This window comes from Petromyzon marinus, chromosome 50 (genome assembly GCF_048934315.1).
Source record: "Petromyzon marinus isolate PM22_M1 ecotype Great Lakes invasive population chromosome 50, UKy_Petmar_22M1.pri1.0, whole genome shotgun sequence".
NCBI classification, from domain to species: Eukaryota; Metazoa; Chordata; class Hyperoartia; order Petromyzontiformes; family Petromyzontidae; genus Petromyzon; species Petromyzon marinus.
Window position 1 is genome coordinate 498,229 of NC_133716.1, and position 20,515 is coordinate 518,743.

Below are 20,515 nucleotides of genomic sequence, written 5' to 3' on the forward strand. Positions count from 1 at the left end.
ACTACTCCAATGTGTGTGTCTCACTCAATGTCTAGCACTCCAATGTGTGTGTCTCACTCACTGTCTACTACTCCAATGTGTGTGTCTCACTCAATGTCTACTACTCCAATTTGTGTGTCTCACTCAGTGTCTACCACTCCAATGTGTGTGTCTCACTCAATGTCTAGCACTCCAATGTGTGTGTCTCACTCAATGTCGACCACTCCAATGTGTGTGTCTCACTCAATGTCTACCACTCCATTGTGTGTGTCTCACTCAATGTCGACCACTCCAATGTGTGTGTCTCACTCAATGTCTAGCACTCCAATGTGTGTGTCTCACTCAATGTCTAGCACTCCAATGTGTGTGTCTCACTCAATGTCTACCACTCCAATGTGTGTGTCTCACTCAATGTCTACTCTTTCACTCTGTCTTCCCGGGTCTCCCAGTGTCTACCCTGTGTCTCTCTGTGTCTACCCCTGTGTCTCGCTGTGTCTTCCCCTGTGTCTGTCTGTGTCTACCCCTGTGTCTCTCTGTGTCTACCCCTGTGTCTACCCTGTGTCTTTCTGTCTTCTCCTGTCTCTCTGTGTCTATCCTGTGTCTCTCTGTCTTCTCCTGCCTCTCTGTGTCTACCCTGTCTCTCTGTGTCTACCCTGTGTCTCTCTGTCTACCCTGTGTCTCTCTGTCTACCCTGTGTTTCTCTGTCTACCCTGTGTCTCTGTCTTCTCCTGTCTCTCTGTGTCTACCCTGTGTCTACCCTGTGTCTCTGTCTTCTCCTGTCTCTCTGTGTCTACCCTGTGTCTCTCTGTGTCTCTCTGTGTATGTGTCTCTCTGTGTCTACCCCTGTGTCTCTCTGTATCTACCCCTGTGTCTTCCCCTGTGTCTCTCTGTGTCTACCCCTGTGTGTCTCTCTGTCTTCCCCTGTGTCTCTCTGTCTACCCTGTGTCTCTCTCTGTCTACCCTGTGTCTCTCTGTGTCTTCCCCTGTGTCTCTCTGTGTCTACCCCTGTGTGTCTCTCTGTCTTCCCCTGTGTCTCTCTGTCTACCCTGTGTCTCTCTCTGTCTACCCTGTGTCTCTCTGTGTCTTCCCCTGTGTCTCTCTGTCTTCCCCTGTGTCTCTCTGTGTCTTCCCCTGTGTCTCTCTGTGTCTTCCCCTGTGTCTCTCTGTGTCTACCCCTGTGTCTCTCTGTGTCTACCCCTGTGTCTCTCTGTGTCTACCCCTGTGTGTCTCTCTGTCTTCCCCTGTGTCTCTCTGTGTCTACCCCTGTGTGTCTCTCTGTCTTCCCCTGTGTCTCTCTGTCTACCCTGTGTCTCTCTGTGTCTTCCCCTGTGTCTCTCTGTGTCTTCCCCTATGTCTCTCTGTGTCTACCCCTGTGTCTCTCTGTGTCTACCCCTGTGTGTCTCTCTGTCTTCCTCTGTGTCTCTCTGTCTACCCTGTGTCTCTCTGTGTCTACCCTGTGTCTCTCTGTGTCTACCCCTGTGTCTCTCTGCGTCTACCCTGTGTCTCTCTGTGTCTACCCCTGTGTCTCTCTGTGTCTCTCTTTGTCTACCCTTTGTCTCTCTGTCTTCCCCTGTGTCTCTCTGTGTCTTCCCCTGTGTCTCTCTGTCTTCCCCTGTGTCTCTCTGTGTCTACCCTGTGTCTGTGTCTCTCTGTCTACCCTGTGTCTCTCTGTGGCTACCCTGTGTCTCTCTGTGTCTGTGTCTCTTTGTGTCTGTGTCTCTCTGTGTCTACCCTGTGTCTCTCTGTGTCTTCCCCTGTGTCTCTCTGTGTCTACCCCTGTGTCTCTCTGTGTCTACCCCTGTGTCTCTCTGTGTCTTCCCCTGTGTCTCTCTGTGTCTTCCCCTGTGTCTCTCTGTGTCTTCCCCTGCGTCTCTCTGTGTCTTCCCCTGTGTCTCTCTGTCTTCCCCTGTGTCTCTGTCTTCCCCTGTGTCTCTCTCTGTTTTCCCTGTGTCTCTCTGTCTACCCCTGTGTCTCTCTGTCTACCCTGTGTCTCTCTGTGTCTACCCTGTGTCTCTCTGTGTCTACCCTGTGTCTCTCTGTGTCTGTCTCTATCTGTCTTCCCCTGTGTCTCTCTGTGTCTACCCCTGTGTCTCTCTGTGTCTACCCCTGTGTCTCTGTCTTCCCCTGTGTATCTCTGTGTCTACCCCTGTGTCTCTCTCTGTCTTCCCCTGTCTCTCTCTGTCTTCCCCTGTGTCTCTCTCTGTCTACCCTGTGTCTCTCTCTGTCTCTCTGTGTCTTCCCCTGTGTCTCTCTGTGTCTACCCTGTGTCTCTCTGTGTCTTCCCCTGTGTCTCTCTGTGTCTACCCCTGTGTCTCTCTGTGTCTACCCCTGTGTCTCTGTCTTCCCCTGTGTATCTGTGTCTACCCTGTGTCTCCCTGTCTTCCCCTGTGTCTCTCTGTGTCTACTCCTGTGTCTCCCTGTGTCTCTCTGTGTCTTCCCCCGTGTCTCTCTGTGTCTACCCCTGTGTCTCTCTGTGTCTGTGTCTCATGTCCTCACGGCCGCGGGCTCTGTGAAGCAGCGCCGAGGTGGTGGTGCTGGTGGCGTCTCAGCGTTCAGTCATCATCATTTTATTAATCTGTCCTGCAAGCCACCCGCCCACAATTCGCAGTCTATTTGCTTCTGCTGCTGCTGCACGCGAAGTAAACAGGCAGCGTCGTGTCTATTAAACACTGGGGACACTAGGGCCAGGTAATCTGAGCCACAGTCACCAACGGGGTGTTTGCTGACACGCAACGAAGAATGACAGCTCGCAACTATGTGAGTTGAGGCGCTCGTGTTTTATGTAAAAGTACCGCATCTCTCTTTGACTACTGCATGTTTTAGCAGCTGCTCTCAATGTGTATCCGGTTGTTGTTTTGCATTTCTGCAGCCGTTAATGTCATTGTCATGGAACCTTGTGGAGTAAATAAACTAACACGGCAATATTTGTATTTTGCAAGGTAAGGCCCACCGAGCTTTATACAGAAGCGACCTGGCCACAAATGATGGCTCAATCAAGTGGCTGATCACGTGCAAATATACAGCGGCCAAAACTGCTCTGAACGCGTCGTGACGTTGATTCTAAATGTGGAGGGGGAACTCGGAGGACCCGGGGGAAAATCCACGCGACCACGGCGAGAGAGAGACACCCAAACTCCAAATATATATCAACAGGCGTCAGGGTCGGGTTCGTCTCCACGACCTCGTGTACACCAGGCGAGGGAGTTAACATCTCCTCGCCAACAAGACAGATCCACGCGAGGCGACATCGTCCGGGGTTTTGCTCGTGTTGAACCGTCGGTGCTGGGATGATTCACTCCCAGATGGCCTCATGGCTGGCGAGTGTGGATGTGCAGGGACTGATCTATATATATGAAGGAAACTTGTCTTCTTGTTTAGTGTTGTCTCTTAGACGAGAGACTCCCGATCGTATGGCTTTGTAAGCCAATCATTTGCGACCCTTTGCCAACCCACTGCTGCATGAAAGCCTTTTGGAAATAAAAGTTGTTTAAACATACTTCACCACCCTGGTCAGGACGAGGTTGGTGAAGGTAGTGCACCAGTTGGTGAAAAAGAGCTTCAAGGCTCTTCGGATTCCTCCAGTATATATTCATATTCTGATTCTGTTCATGTGTGTCTTGCCACTGACGTCTGACTGCTGTTGTCACCTTTTCCACAGAGCAACCCCGGGAGATGAGTCTCACTCAGCACGAGGTTCATTGCCAAAACTGTACAGTACAGTGCAATGATATATTTCAAAACAATAAGTGGAACTAACTATCGGTGAAAATCAATTCCTGCCACCCGGACACGGACGCCGATTCCTGGACCGTGCGGGTCACTCCCAGACAGATCGCGACTCGACGTCAGCCGTGGCTGGATAATGAACTCAGGCAACAGGGTTCAATAGTGCAGTGCGCTAACCACTGCACCACCACTCCTCCTGCCATCCAATGAGCACTTACCTGCTCATAAATAGAGGTCATCTATCCCTCTGTCTTCATATCTCATCGCAAATGATTTACGGCCCATGGGAGTTTGTGCCAGCTTGACAGCTTGGTGACAACGTCTTAGCGTGATGTAAAATCCGTCGTGCATGAAGACGCTCGTCAGTTGTTTAATCGATGCATGAAGCTGGGCATCCTCCATGCCAGCAATGCATCGAGATAGGACTCGGCGAGTCTCAGCAATATTCAGAGACAGTGCGCCAGACGCTTCAGTCACACTCGAAGGTGACGCATCGATGTCAGCACCGCGTAAAGGTGCGACCGCATCTTGCGCTGACATCGGTTCGTTGGATTGAATCTGGTCTTCCTCTAGGTTAACTCATCCTAAAATGAGTTCACACTTTACCACTGGCAGGGATCAACATGATGGGCTGGCCGGCACGACCGTGGCGGCTGAGTGCGGTGCACTTCTGGCCGTTCCAGCCCCTCCGTTGTGTTGCGTGCGGTGCTGGTTGCGAGCGCGTCGTCGAGCGTACGGTGGCAAGATGTTAACTACCTCGCCTGGTACACGTGAGGTTGTGGGTTCGATTGTGACCCCGAGGCCGTGGTCGGCGTGGATATTTTCTCCGGGTCCTCCGGTTTTTTCCCCCTCCACATTGAGAATCAACAACACGCATTTAGAGTATTTGGCTGCTATAAATGTCCACGTGATAAACCACTCCGTTGAGCTATCGTTTGTGGCCAGGTCGCTTCTGAAAAAAATTGCTACATAGCTCAGTGGGCCTTATCTGTAAAAAAAAAATAGTTTAGTTTTTAGTTGAGTTTATAGGAGCTCGCTACAAAGCGCACCCAGCAGCAGCAGTGTCTCAGCATGCCAGGGCGGACCGGGATGTGTGCACGTTCCCGAGCCGCGCGCCTACGCCACCTCTCGTCTGTCATTGTTTGCTCAGAGTGGTCCACTTGTACAATAATTGCCACGCTAAGGAAAATTTAAATGAAATCCGGCTGCTGAAATTTCAGCACGCGCTCTCGATGTTGTTGGTTTCCGATTATGAATGAGACGCCGCACACGGTGCTTTTTGTTTTCCACATGAAATAGCAAAGGGCGCAAAGGCAGCGTTGTCTCACAGATGACAAAGTCAGGCAGTGAGACTAGTGCGGGTATGGCCCCAACTGAGCTAAGAAGTTCCATCTTTCATACGTCCAGTGGCGACAAAGAACATACGTAAAGTTGCACACGTGCAGCTCATGATTGGATCTTACGGATACAAATGTGTTACTGTTTCAATTACCCACATCCATAATGTCTATATTTTATTGTAATATGGTAATAACTGAGAGCCCGTTGACAGTCCACCGCGGCATTTGGGCCTCCCTGTGTTGTGTCGTTCTTGGGGGTTTGTGTGACTATACTTCACCACGCTGGTCAGAACGGGTTGGTCAGGGGGTGGGGGGTGCCGGCCCTGGGACCAGTTCAGCAATTACTCGCCACTCACGTTAACCATGGCCAGTGAACTCTGGCTGCTGGGTTCAGAGCGTGTAGTACTAACGACTGCACCACAACTCGCCTGTTTTGTATTTTAACTCAATATATAACTGCACATTTTTATAGCAACATTCATTAATTTCCATTATGATAACAGGTTTCCCTCTTTTATCTCGCAACAAAAAAGACTGAGCTCTGAGAAAAGCCGTCTCGGGTGTGGACCAATCAAATTCAAGGACAGTGCATATGATCAGAGTTGTCTTTTTTGTTTGCATTTTGACTACTTGTGTTGTGGTTTTTGCAAACATGACCCCTTGTATAAGGTGTCAGTTTTTGTGCCAGATAAAAGGGTCAAAACCTATTACAGCAAAAAAAATGTTAAAACACCAAACTGAAACCTTTTTTTATAAGGGATCATGTCTGCATTAACCACAATACTTGTGGTTAAAATGCAAACAAACAAAACACACTCTGATACTATATGCATTGTCTTTGAAACTGATTTGTCTACACCAGAGACAGCTTTCTTTGTCTCAAACGGTGTTAGACCAGAGGACGCCAAAAGGCGAACACAGCTCAAAGACAATGGCACTATCAGAGTAATGAGAGCTCGGAGTGAGCAGCTACATCATGGGACCTCCTTTGCCAGAACTGGCAAAGGAGGTCCCATGATGTAGAATTTTCATTATATTCAAGAAAAATGCAAAGATCCCCCGTGTAGCTTTAACAGACTGTTGGGGCAAGTGTTGTTAGCGAGCACCTATGAAGATGGGCACGGCACACGAGAGGATAGGTGGCCAGCACCACGCCCGGCCGCCTTTGTCTCCCCAGTGGCGATGTTTACACACCGCACCAGGTACTCATATGATGCTGAGTCGACCTACACACATTCACACTTACGTTCTTTAAATAACCGAGTGAGAACCCGTTTAAATCCACTGTCCTTATTTCCGAAGTGAACTTTGATAACTGCGGGTGCAAAAGTTACATGCACTCGTGCCCAAATCTAGTGGCAATAAAACCTAACTGTGTAACTTGTAATCCATGAATCATGCCCAGACATCCGGTAAATTGAGGAGTCGTACTGAGCGGCGGTGAGAGGAGTGGGTTGGTTCATCTCCACCCCCGAGCTTAGCAGTGGGAGCGAAACGTCGTCCTACCTTGATGTTGAACTCAGTCGTGAAAAGTCTGAAGACACCGGTCAGGAGTTTTGTTGGTCAAAATTTGATAGGTAGCCGAATTCTTCGATGGTCCAGCCTCAATAAATTCTAAAGTCTGAGCAACATGTTGGCACGTATAAATAGCATTTCGTAAATGCGACAGTCTGGTTTTAGCACCATTGGCGTGAAAGAATTTCCACATACGTCTATAGATTGTTGGGTGGTGGAGGGTGAATGACAAGAATTTCAGCATAAAACAACCGCGTGGGCCTATCCCAGCAGCGACTACGGATCGGTGGTGAACGGCGTCGCCATGGATACTTAGTCCGGTAGCGACAGGCATCGGGCAGTGGTCATCTCCGCTGCGTCGGTGGTGGAATTTTCACACTCACAGGTTCCCCGTCATCACTCGCTGGAGTGAAACGTCATTGTACGTTGATGTTGAATTCAGTCGTGAAAGGTCTTAAGCCATCGGTGAGGAGGAGCTTCATCGGTGAGGATTTTATCACTACACTGGTCACGTATAAATAATATATTTATAAACGTGACTATCTTGTCGGGTTGTGGAGGGTTAACGAGAATCATTTTGGCATAAATCTAGTGCGCGGCCCTAACCTAAAAACAAGTACGGGTTGGATTTATTGATGCACATTAATAAGTGACAACTCTGGGCCATATACAGTCTAATAAACCACAATGGGTTGGGCTCCTTCAGTGGACGAGGAACAGCAAAACGACACCAACTCTCTATCCTGAAGCCCTCTCGTCGTGGCCAGCAGCAGACCTCGACATTAGCATCTAGCTCCTGAACATAAAGCCATCATGCTCAATAGTAGAATAAGAAAAGTGATGTATCCTTGTGAGTTATGGGTTTTGACAGACTGACAGAAATTCTACAGCACAGTGGGGCTTATTACCTTTTTTCCCACAGTCAGTATTATGATTCGTAATTCATTCTTAAGGCCACGTAATGTTCTGGCCAAATTTCTGCCATGAGCCCCTCCAACAGTGAGACTTGCATCAGCCAATGAGCGTCACTTTCACAGGAGTCAAAATCGACAGAGGGGAGAAAATGTATTGGTGCTTAAAGAGGGAAATGTGGTCCAACGATTACACAGCTCTCGTTTTGTGAACATGTTCGGACTGAGCGAGTATTTCAGGCCGCTCAACGCGAGCTCGAAGCCCCATTCAGCAGTGGATCATCGCAGCTATTGCCGATCCACTGTGCCAAATCGTATGTTGTGGTGTCAAAGGGCGATGTCAACACACCAATCGCACCACGTTGGTGTAAGCTCTCCCCATCTTTCAAGTCCCCTCTTTGTGAAGCCCATCATCCCCACGGTGTCAATAAAAATGGTACCATCTTGTAGGAAATGAACAGTGACTGCCCTATGTGGCGACTGACACTTTGCTATATGAGTGACGAGTCTATAAAGGAATACTGTGTGCCCCATTGCAGAGAATGATCCAGCACCACCGTACATCAATGGTCACATGCCTTGTCTAATATACCATACAAGGGTTTTGGGACCAAATTGTAGGTAGGTAATGAACGCATTTTGCCACTGCTGAGAAATACAACTCTTTACTATTATTATTATCAGGGGTGTGAAAAAATACTTAGATTAATTTTTTCGTGCACATCCGTTTAAATGTTAGCTGCTCCTCACTCGTCGAGGATCGGTGACTCGGTGCCCCACGTGACCGCAATTACATCAGCAAGTAAACACGATTACTTTAAGAAGAAATCAAAATGGACACGTTGTGTCTTCACCCCCGGTTCTGTGAAGGTTAACAATACATTAAAAAGCCTAATTTACACGTGTTATGCACGATGAACGCTTTCATTTTCTCCGGACAAACCTTACAATTTTACATTTGATACTGATGAGTTTATTCAAAAGTATAAAACGTATTACTATAATCAATAGCCACGAGTAGGTAACTAATCAAATGCCCGTTTAAAGATTGGTCACTCGAATGTTTTGTTTCAATGTGATTCTCATCAGGGCCCCCATGGTGTGTACCGGTGCAGTCTCCAAACCTCCGACCGCAATGGAGAGGCGAGCAGACTGGATGCCCGGTCTCTTGACAGATGACGATCAGAAGCCAAATCGGAAATTCGATTGGAAGGGGGGGGGGAATAACAAAAGAATAACAAAAGGAAAAAGTTAAATTCATTTATATACAGTGAGGGAAAAAAGTATCTGATCCCCTGCTGATTTTGTACGTTTGCCCACTGACAAAGAAATGATGAGTCTATAATTTTAGTGGTAGGTTTCTTTGAACAGTGAGAGAGAATAGCAACAACAACAAAATCCAGAAATACGCATGTCAAAAATGTTATAAATTGCTTTGCATTTTAATGAGGGAAATAAGTATTTGACCCCTCTGCAAAACATGACGTAGTACTTGGTGGCAAAACTCTTGTTGGCAATCACAGAGGTAAGACGTTTCTTGTAGTTGGCCACCAGGTTTGCACACATCTCAGGAGGGATTTTGTCCCACTCCTCTTTGCAGATCTTCTCCAAGTCATTAAGGTTTCGAGGCTGATGTTTTGCAACTCGAACCTTCAGCTCCTTCCACAGATTTTCTATGGGATTAAGGTCTGGAGACTGGTTAGGCCACTCCAGGACCTTAATGTGCTTCTTCTTGAGCCACTCCTTTGTTGCCTTGGCGGTGTGTTTTGGATCATTGTCATGCTGGAATACCCATCCACGACCCATTTTCAATGCCCTGGCTGAGGGGAGGAGGTTCTCACCCAAGATTTGACGGTACATGGCCCCGTCCATCGTCCCTTTGATGCGGTGAAGTTGTCCTGTCCCCTTTGCAGAAAAACACCCCCAAAGCATAATGTTTCCACCTCCATGTTTGACGGTGGGGATGGTGTTCTTGGGGTCATAGGCAGCATTCCTCCTCCAAACACGGCGAGTTGGATTGATGCCAAAGAGCTCCATTTTGGTCTCATCTGACCACGACACTTTCACCCAGTTGTCCTCTGAATCATTCAGATGTTCATTGACAAACTTCAGACGGGCATGTATATGTGCTTTCTTGAGCAGGGGGACCTTGTGGGCGCTGCATGATTTCAGTCCTTCACGGCATAGTGTGTTACCAATTGTTTTCTTGGTGACTATGGTCCCTGCTGCCTTGAGATCATTGACAAGATCCTCCCGTGTAGTTCTGGGCTGATTCCTCACCGTTCTCATGATCATTGCAACTCCACGAGGTGAGATCTTGCATGGAGCCCCAGGCCGAGGGAGATTGACAGTTCTTTTGTGTTTCTTCCATTTGCGAATAATCGCACCAACTATTGTCACCTTCTCACCAAGCTGCTTGGCAATGGTCTTGTAGCCCATTCCAGCCTTGTGTAGGTCTACAATCTTGTCCCTGACATCCTTAGAGAGCTCTTTGGTCTTGGCCATGGTGGAGAGTTTGGAATCTGATTGATTGATTGCGTCTGTGGACAGGTGCCTTTTATACAGGTAACAAGCTGAGAGTAGGAGCACTCCCTTTAAGAGTGTGCTGCTAATCTCAGCTCGTTACCTGTATAAAAGACACCTGGGAGCCAGAAATATTTCTGATTGAGAGGGGGTCAAATACTTATTTCCCTTATTAAAATGCAAATCAATTTATAACATTGACATGCGTTCTTCTGGATTTTGTTGTTGTTATTCTGTCTCTCACTGTGCAAATAAACCTACCATTAAAATTATAGACTGATCATTTCTTTGTCAGTGGGCAAACGTACAAAATAAGCAGGGGATCAAATATTTTTTTCCCCTCACTGTATATACAAATATTCGTTGATAGTTTTCTCGAAAAAGAATAGCACCAATGATGCGGGAGCAATAACATTGACTTCCCTGTACTGTGCTGCATCATGCACAAATATTGACACACACACGAACACAATGTGCTATAGCCTACATTGCAAAGTCTCAGGTATTTTCCATTCAGTCTCTCACACACACACACTGGCTCAGGTGAACTCTGCTCTGTTTACCAGCGATCGCGTTATTTATAAATGTGTCGTAACCCTCCACCACCCGATACGGCCAATCAGCAAAAAAAGTGTCACGTTGACAAAAGACAAATAATTCACTACTTTAGCCCACCGGTGTGTTGAAGAGTGAATCCACAACATTTACAGTTTGAGTACGATGTTTCGCTGGTAAATACATCCTGCATCATCGGGCAATTCGCCAGAACTCTTCATCGGGCAATTCGCCAGAATGTATTTACCAGCGAAACGTCGTACTCAAACTGTAAATGTTGTGGATTCACTCTTCAACACACCGGTGGGCTAAAGTAGTGAACTAATTGTCTTTTGTCAACGTGACACTTTTTTTGCTGATTGGCCGTGTCGGGTGGTGGAGGGTTACGACACATTTATAAATAACGCGATCTAGCCCAAAAACCTTTATTATGAATAATATTGGTCGCGAAAGCCTACGTGTTAAACTAATAATTATTGACCTGATTTTTGCGGGTCCCACCAATTGCTTCAATTACCTGGCAGTCGTCTCTCTCAGGTGGCAGAGTGGGGAGCGCAAGTGGTGCATTTGCCAGACATGGAACCTGGGTCTATCCTGTGGCCTCATTCCTGCCACAAGCCTTCGAGACTTCGGGTGGCGTCAAAGTGCACCTAGCCTGGCACAAGCACAGTACTGTGTGGTGGTGGTGGTGGTGGCGATGTTGCCGTCACTTTGTAAGGGAATATGGCATCTGTTGTTATATTTGTACATGTATACAGAGTACGTAATTGAACACCGAGAACTAATTTCTTTAGCACTGCTTTTTGTGTTTAGTTGTCCTTACCCCACCATTCCGATTGGCACGGTTGGCTACGTGCGGTGCGAAAAGGGTTCAACAAACATATGTAAGAACATAGGTACAGTATATATGTGTAAGTACATATATGCTGTATATAATATACCACATACAGTATAGACATGGTGTGTGTGTAAATCGCATAGAGTTGAAGAGTGCTGGCTTAGTTGGTCGACCAGTCGGGCTCAAGATTGAGGTCGGTGACTTTAAGTGGTGCTCCCACAACACCATCACCAGCTGCATCGTATTCACCCCGCAGTGTCGGCAGTCCAATCATCAATCATCATAACTCCTGGGGTCGGTAAACGGAACCCTTGGTGAAATATAAGCACTCGGGAGTTCAATCAAGTGCTTGCTTTATTATTTGTGTGCATGGTGCCCGTCAGACGAATGTGGAATGTTTACCATTCGGTCGGGGCTATCACCAGAGATGAGTGAGTGGACTTCCCTTGCGCCCATACACAGAGACACGAATCACCCGACGCTTAGAGGCAAGGCCCGTTTCAGTTCGAGTGCCATGGATACAATCCGATGTACTCACTAGACGTGTTTACCCACGAGCGCCTCACTGAGTGTCGAGTCTGTTTTGTCAGGAGGAGGTTCCTGCCAATAATTATCTCGTGAAGCATCCATGTACGGAGGAAGGTTTGAGGATGATGTCTGATGCAACAAGCACAAGTCACATGCAGAATCTCACCAATAACCGCTGGCTTGTGGCACTCCAGGTAAGCTGCGCCCCTTGGTGGCGAGTGCCGGTGATGGGTCGTGATTCTTGGTGGTGAGTGCCGGTGTTGGGTCGTGATTCTTGGTGGTGAGTGCCGGTGATGGGTCGTGATTCTTGGTGGTGAGTGCTGGTGATGGGTCGTGATTCTTGGTGGCGAGTCCTGGGTCGTGATTCTTATCGAGTCGGACTAGAGTGCCGCTGAGCGAGGGGTTTGCCGAGTGGTGGTGAGTGTTTTAAATTGGTGAGGGGTAAGTGAGTGAGTCTGCACGTTGTTCAGGAGGGTTCTGCATTTTGATGTTTAGACAATTCCATTTTATATACAGTGTTTTGCACTTGAAATAAAATCGAAACCCACGTGAGGGTAAAGCAAAACTCAAACGTCCGCACGGATGGGTTCATGACCCCACTTGCTCTGCTGTAATACCGTGACCACCTCGCAGCCGAGTGGGGTTCGTAGTTGCGCGAATTAGCGTGATCCACGCATCTCCATCTTCTACCTAAAGAGCTGATCACAGATTGAACATCAGAGCAATGCTTGCGGCAGGATGAGCTTGGCAAGTGCTCTTGGGACTACACCTTGCCGTGAAAGGGCCAACCCAGAAGGTCCTTGGGGTTTGATTTTGCGCGAAGCTACTCATGGTCCCACCTTAAACCGCATCCGCTGCACAAACCATGGCAGCAGTAAATGCAGATACCTGTCGGGACAGCCAACATCCTGCCAGACCCGCAGCTTGAAGAGGCGAAGACCACGACGCCGGCACCACAACGAGTTCCATTCCAGATGGCAGCAGCCCCGACTGTGAGTCGGAGCTCGCCTTTTATCCTCCCCAGCGTGGCCAGGCTCCGCCCTCGGCCACGCCCCCCTCTGGATCCCCCAAAAGGCTCGGGGCTTGGCCCACGGGTCCAGCTGGCAGAGTGGGCTGCTACCCCCAATCCCATTGTCTACCAATCTCCCAGCGCCACGTGCGACAGTGACGCATTCAATGTTACTGCACACGTTACAAATGTGTGTTTTAATATTTGTGGGTTTTTTTAATTTAGGGTCCCTTTATAACATATGCTACAGGCCCCACACTAGCTTAATCCGGCACTGCTTCCAGCCTGTCGCGTGAAACGTCGGACATCGTAGCGAACAACACCGCTGTACTGTACCAACCCGAAACACATCGGATGGTTTTGTTTGGTGAGCTGTCAGCAGATGGCGTAGGAAGATCAACAAATATTGGTCTGCTTCGACTCACTGCCCCGCTCACTCTTCACTTTTCCAAACACAATGAAAGTGACGTCTCCAACGGGTGTTGTACGTCGTCTTCTCATGAGATGAAGCCAAGGAAGCGGCTCGCGTGCGGGAACGTGACGGGTTGACGCATCGCAAGACCATGAGATATGGCGACCGCTTGGGGAGGTCTCCATCCAGCCGTGGATAGATCATGGACTATGATGGTGATAATGCATCACTGCCGCAGGAGCGGTGATCCAGCGGTTCATGCAGTGCGCTGGGAACCTGCTGGCCACACGAATTCTAAACTAAAACTACGTAAAACTAAACGATGTTTATTTTTTTCCAGGTAAGGCCCACTGAGCTATATAGCTTTTTTTCAGAAACGACCTGGCCACAAATGATAGCTCAACAGAGTGGCCTATCACGTGGAAATGTAGAGCAGCCAAATACTTGAAACGCACGTAACTAAATGTGGAGGGGAATATCGGAGAAAAATCCACGCGGTCACGAGGAGAGTGACACGCAAACTCCAAATATACAGCAGGCGCCACGGTCGGGATCGAATCCACGACCTCCTGTACACCAGGCGAGGGAGTTAACATCTCCTAGCCACCGTGATGATGAGAGAGAGACACACACAAACTCCAAATATACAGCAGGCGTCACGGTCGGGATCGAATCCACGACCTCCTGTACACCAGGCAAGGGAGTTAACATCTCCTAGCCACCGTGATGATGAGAGAGACACAAACTCCAAATATACAGCAGGAGTCACGGTCGGGATCGAATCCACGACCTCCTGTACATCAGGCGAGAGAGTTAACATCTCCTAGCCACCGTGGCGCCCTATTCAATTCAATTCCCATCCCGACCGAACTTCAGTTCTAAGTGATATATGTACAGGTCCTACTGACCAACGTGGTGAAGTATAGTCAAACAGTTCCCATAACCAACATAGGATGAGTAGGCTTTTATCCGATACGTGTATCGAATCACGTTGGTAAGAATCGATGTTCACGTTACCTCTGAAGCAACTCGTGGCCGCTACGTTCTCCGTGTTCTTGAATCGAATCACGGCACTATTTTGCCGTGGGGAATGAGTCGTTGCTCTCCGTGCACTGCTAAAAAAATAAATTCACAGAAGTACAGGGTTATCGCTCCTCGACGCCCCCGGGAAGGTTGGTTAGACAACATCTGTGCGGTGACCCACCAACCCTCGCCTCCGCAATGATCGATTACAGGCCACGTGCACAACCACTACTGCACGGTTTTGTAAGGGAACAGTCTCAACCATTGGTGCCACGACAGTAATACAGGATGGCATCAATGATTGTGGGTTTTGTTGGTTCAGTTAGAAAAATAACAACGCATTTATCATGGTAGCCATAACTTTTGGGCCACCCGGAGCGTGCGTACACCACCAACAGATATAGCACTTTCGCAAGAGAGATAACAAGTCGTTTAGTGAGACACGGAGCCTGAGATAAGCAATGGGTGTGCAAACTGCGTGTCCTCTTGCAGTGTGCAGGTGTGGAAATTACGAGTTGTTGCTGTAGTTCATTGCTGCCATTGCCACTGCTTCTTGTTGACTGCGTTTTTTAGGAAAAAATCAGGACAAAAAGGACATTGGTGAGACAGTTGGATATCCATGCGTATAATTTGCTGGCCTAAATAAAGTTACAACAATACACTGGATCGTGATGCACATTTCACTTGTGAGCAATTGGTTCAAATTACTATCAACATTGAACATGAATGCACCGTTATAGTCATGCGATTTTGCAAATCGGCAGTGCTAGTTACATACATTAATGGTTGGCATGCATATTCTGTGGGTATTTCGGTAAAGCCATCTAATCGATTATTTTTTCACCTGATGACGATTGCTTGTGTTGCGATCGAAACGTGATATTTTTATTATTTTTTCTATATACGTGGCTTTACCGAATGACCCAAAGAATTTGAATTCCTGCAGCCACGAAAGCTTTAAATCAAGAGTTGGCATGCATTTTAATGAATCCATGCTTACACTACACTTTGCGACTAAACGAAGCCTTTGACATTCTTGCATTATGCAATACTACAGTGCTCACTAGACACATGCACTCTCTTCTGTAGTAGCCAACCAGACTTTCCATGAACTTTATCTGTGGCCATGACAAGCATCGGGGTGAAAGTGCAATTTGCAGCAAACGACCATTGCATCAGAATTGATTTGAAGCTTTCGTGACTGCAGGAATTACTCTTTGTTTTTTTCTGTAAAGTCACGAATAAATAAGAAATAATAAAATAACATAATAGCGTACGACGTTTCGGTTGCAACACAAGCAGCCATCATCAGGTACAGAAGAGCTAAATTTACGAGAGAGGGGAAACATAACCTCAGATGTATATACAGACACCCAAGTAGGGGGAACTAACACATACAACAGGGGACACAGAGAGAGAAGCATACCAGACAAATAGGGTTTAGCAAAATTTTGGAAATAAATTCCTGCAGCCAGGAATTTGAAATAGCGTGATCAACCGGACTATGCGTTAATTGTGTTTTGACCGACCATCTGTGTTGCTTTATATGGTTTCCAAAATTTTGCTAAACCCTGTTTGTCTGGTATGCTTCTCTCTCTGTGTCTCCTGTTGTATCTGTGTTAGTTCCCCCTACTTGGGTGTCTGTATATACATCTGAGGTTATGTGTTTCCCCTCTCTCGTAAATTTAGCTCTTCTGTACCTGATGATGGCTGCTTGTGTTGCAACCGAAACGTCGTACGCTATTATGTTATTTTATTATTTCTTATTTATACGTGACCATTGCATCACTCAGGATAATTTAATGGCTTTGCAAAACGACCTTTATTAGATGTGTAGAGGTGTTTCGGGAGGGGGACACGCGGTTGTAGGGCGGTAGCCACAAACACGTCCGCTACGGCCACCACCCTGGAGGGCTGTGGGGGACGCTGTGATCCCTCCCAGCCCCACCCCTCAGTGAGGAACTGTATAAAAGGAGGGACCCGGAGAGCTGAGGGGCAGTTTGACTCAAGCAAGATGAAGAGCCAGTGAAGAAAGAAGATCAACTAGCTAGACCCTGGAACTCCATTGGCCCGATGTCCTTCTGAAGGCCGGTGATCGGGACCTGCACCGAAGCTGGGCCAGGTCAAATAGCCTCTTAAGAGAGGACCAGGATAGAGGGAACCAGGGAGCTAGCGTGAGGCCGTTACCTCTTCAAGTATCAGATTAGCCACTGTAGAGTCAAGTGTCTGTAATAAATACGTGTTGCCTCCAAAGAACAAGTCTCCGTAGTCAATAAGGCTACTACAGATGTACTTGGAAATACCTGCGGATTCGACCCACCAGGCATCACAAATAGGATGTACAATATGGACTCTTCTCAGGACTGTTTAGAATGATTTCGGCGTTCCGAGACCTTCATCCAGCAGTGGATAGACAGTGGCTGATTATGTTGAATACGACTGTGAATTTGCACTATACAAATGGATCATATTTTATTGTGTACAAGCTGATTTCATCACTTAGTCTCCAAGGTGGTCTTACTAACATGTGTATTGACACTTTTTGCTGCCGTTCTGTCACCAGCCTTTTTTAATTTTAGCAGGTAAGGCCCACTGAACTATATAGCTCTTTGTCAGAAGCGAACTAGCCACAAATAATAGCTCAACTAAGTGGCTTATTGTAGAAATGTATAGCAACCAAACAATCTAAATGCATGTTTCGAAATGTGGAGAGAAAAATCGGAAGACCCGGAGAAAAATCCACATGACCACGGGGAGAACATGCAAACTCGAATTATAGAGGTGTCAGGCTTGGGATTCAACTCACGACCTGATGTGTTCGAGGCGAGAAAGAAAACTTCTCGCCACCGTGACACGTATCCATTGGCTTTTATAAATTCTAGCGTTTGAAGGCAGATTGGGATGAAATTATGACATAACGAAGTGAAGGTGAGCACGATAGGCGTCTTTCGAAGAAATATATTTGGGAATGAAAAATAACATTCCAATGAGCATGCAAAGTTTTTCAATCATTACCAATTCATTACCTGCCCTGGGATCAAAACTCTCGACAATTGCACGGACACAACAATGGATGCTGGGAATTTACAAAGAGAACCATGGAGAGGACCACATGGATTTATGTTCTACTGTCTCAAACAAGCAACTTTAATTTCAGGGAATAATCCCAGAAGATTACCCCATCCACCAAGTGTCCGTTCTTCACTCATTTTCAGAGGGGAGGCCACTTGCACCGATAAGACATCGTTAGTATGAAGGCCGCCACACATTTAAAACCATTGGGGGTTACAGCAGCACGATGATGATGTTGGGTGGTGTTCTCATTCGCTGTGTATCGTCAGGGGCCCCACTAAAGGCCACCAGGGGTCGCCAGTGACCCGCCAGGCTGGCAGTGAAGGACGCCGCCTTCCACCCTCCCGCTTGACTTCAAGCGACTCTTGAGCAACTCGAGATGGAGCGCCGTCGTGCTATGTAGAGAGAGGTTCACGGAATTCAATTCTACGTTGTATTACTGTGCGCACCTCAGCAATACAATGTAGGATTTGGATGTATACGGCGCATAAACACTCAAGAGATTTTATAACAATTCGACGTGATGTAGACAGTAATAAAGTGTATATATAGTTAGGTACATACATTTTATGAAAAAGGTCATATTCCACATATATACCATCAACTTATCGAGGCTAGACCTGTTTTCTGATTTTAGCACTCCACAGCAGTATGTAGATACTTGTAGAAATGCCAAGATGGGTAAACAATAAAACATTTATACTTTGTGGCGTTGGTACACAAAACATGCACTTTGCCTAATAAAGTGCATCAACGTATTCTTAGCTCTTTCGGTAAAGTCACGTTGTTTCCCTTCAACGTGACTTTACTGAAAGAGCTAAGAATGAATTACTGCAGTCACGAAAGCTTTAAATCAAAATTTGCATCAACGTAAGTTTAATTCAATTTGTGCGAGATGTTATACTTGACTATGCTTCATAAATGAAACTCCTACTTTTCTTATTCTTAGCTCTTTCGGTAAAGTCACGTTATTGTTTTATATCTATTTTATTATTTTATTGTTTCCCTTCAACGTGACTTTACCGAAAGAGCTAAGAATATGAATGACTGCAGTCACGAAAGCTTTAAATCAAAATCCTACTTTTCTGTAACCCTCGATCCTTCTATTAGCACGGTTGACCACGTATGGAGCGAAAGAAGTTCTACATACATACGTACTGCGCTGTGCTCTTTCACTAAAAGTGCGAATTTACAGCAAACACGTACTCGCCACTCGCCAGCGTTCCGGCCGAAACGAGAGCCGCGGGAATGTGGCAGCACACGTCGAGTGGAAAATGACCCCCCTCGGAGTAACCTTTTCGACAATACGTGTCATCTCTTGAACAGACACCGCTCGAGACCCGAACACCAAACATTGCCTCTTGGCGTTATTTCTGCTGTGCACGTCAAACAGCGGCCTACGCTCTGTGCATATCATGACGCGCGCCAGGAGTGGAATGGGGCACACCACGCCAGAGCCGAAGGTCACCGGGGTCGATTCCTGGCCATGCACAGGGGTGGCGATGGGAATCTGAAAGAAAACTGGAACTATCTATGGGACCTTTTTGGCAGTATCAAGACGATTAAAATATATAATACGTATACTTTTGCGAGGCACACGCTGGAAATTAGGCATATAGATATAGCGTTACAACTGTATGAATGTATGTTGAACTTCCTTTGTACCGTACGTAGCCGACCATGCTAAGGTGCCGGGGAAGAACAACAAACGAAGCACAAACAGACTGATGGATTCAGTTCCGCAGTGAACTCCACGAGGGTGGCTGATGTCCCTGACAGACGCTTTTCATCTTTCGCGATCTTCAGTGTCTCTCGCGGAGTTTCCTGTTCCACTTCTCACACTCTTCCACCTTCAGCTTCGGACCTCTTATGATACGACCCACATTTATGGTTAAATGTTCACAGTGGAACACAAAATCTCGTTGGTTGTGACTCGAATCATGCCAATGTGTCACCCAGCCATCTGCCTATACAGGAATCATGCTTCTACATGTGATGCTGACTACACGTTGTGATAGACCACGGGTGACTTTGTTTTGCTATTAAGAAAAACACCTTGAGATGCAAAAAGTAATTGTTGCGTCAGTATGGTGAGAAAAAATGCAGACCAGGTCACCGTTTAAAAAATGCGTTGAGAATTTTGCGCTGAGAAACAGCAATGATAAAACAGCGATTATGTGCAGAAGCCAGATTGATTATGGTATTGCCGTACTATGAGGGGTGGCATTGGGGTGGGGAAGCTTTCATCCAGCAGTAAATGCACCGAACTTCATTTAAACTGTAAATACGAATTGTATTATACATGTTTGAGTGATCCTGTGAAAAAAATAGTAACACGGTAACGATTTGGGGTTATTGAGGATGTATTTCTGTGAAAATCCCTATTTATATGTTAACGCTTTGTGTTTAAACACTCTGATGATGTTTACACGTTCCTGTTAGTTCACAACACCATTATTTATAGGTGAATAGGTGTCTACTGAATTAAAATCTGAGTTTTAGTCAACCATATTTAAGCCAGCTTCTCCACTGTCGTGAGTTTGGTGGTATCACCTTAGTGAAGACTGCACAGAAAACATCTGTGTTTTTTTTCCACTCCGGCCCGCTTATGTCCAGCTACGAGAGATGTGCTTCTCCACTGGGCCATTGGCGGTCAACAGCTCCATGCCGTGTACAGCGAACTGGTCATTAAAGTACACGTGTTGGTATCTTAAATACAGCAGGAATTGTGTAAGACGTATCCTATCCAAGACGACTCAATAATGACGTGTAGCACAGTCAAGTTCCATATATAAATTAAGAAAATGATTTTAACATTACCATCAACAGCCACGCTCTATCCACAGCTAGCTTAATGCTACCCAAAGCCATAGATCTCAGAATCTCAAGATGCAAACGTAAATCTAAGCTCCTCCACACAAGCTGATCTCCATCTCTGCGGTGGATACCCTCCTTTAGCTACGACTTCTTACTTAGTCTCCAACAACGGCCTTCTTCCATTATTGTTTGTCCGTGGGGTTTTTACAATCATTCAGCTCATTGTGATCATGCTTGTTTACAATTGTGTCTCTCAGATCTATAGCC

General features: G+C 46.8%; 1 protein-coding gene across 3 annotated transcripts in view; it reads right to left on the reverse strand.

The window, feature by feature from the left end:
• The window catches only part of LOC116953155 (proline rich transmembrane protein 1B-like), a 33,358-nt gene extending 20,089 nt beyond the window's left edge, over nt 1-13,269 (reverse strand). Inside the window, exons 1-2 of one of the 3 annotated variants that reach the window (XM_032973060.2) lie at nt 12,804-13,269; nt 8,596-8,638 (exon numbers count right to left, since the gene is read on the reverse strand). In XM_032973060.2, coding sequence (XP_032828951.1) covers nt 8,596-8,638; nt 12,804-12,884 — 124 coding nt within the window. In that variant the 5' untranslated portion in view covers nt 12,885-13,269. Of the gene's footprint in view, nt 1-8,578; nt 8,639-12,803 lie in introns of all 3 variants that reach the window. The other 2 variants (XM_032973061.2, XM_032973062.2) reach the window with 2 other exon arrangements.
• Nucleotides 13,270-20,515: the final 7,246 nt, after the last annotated feature.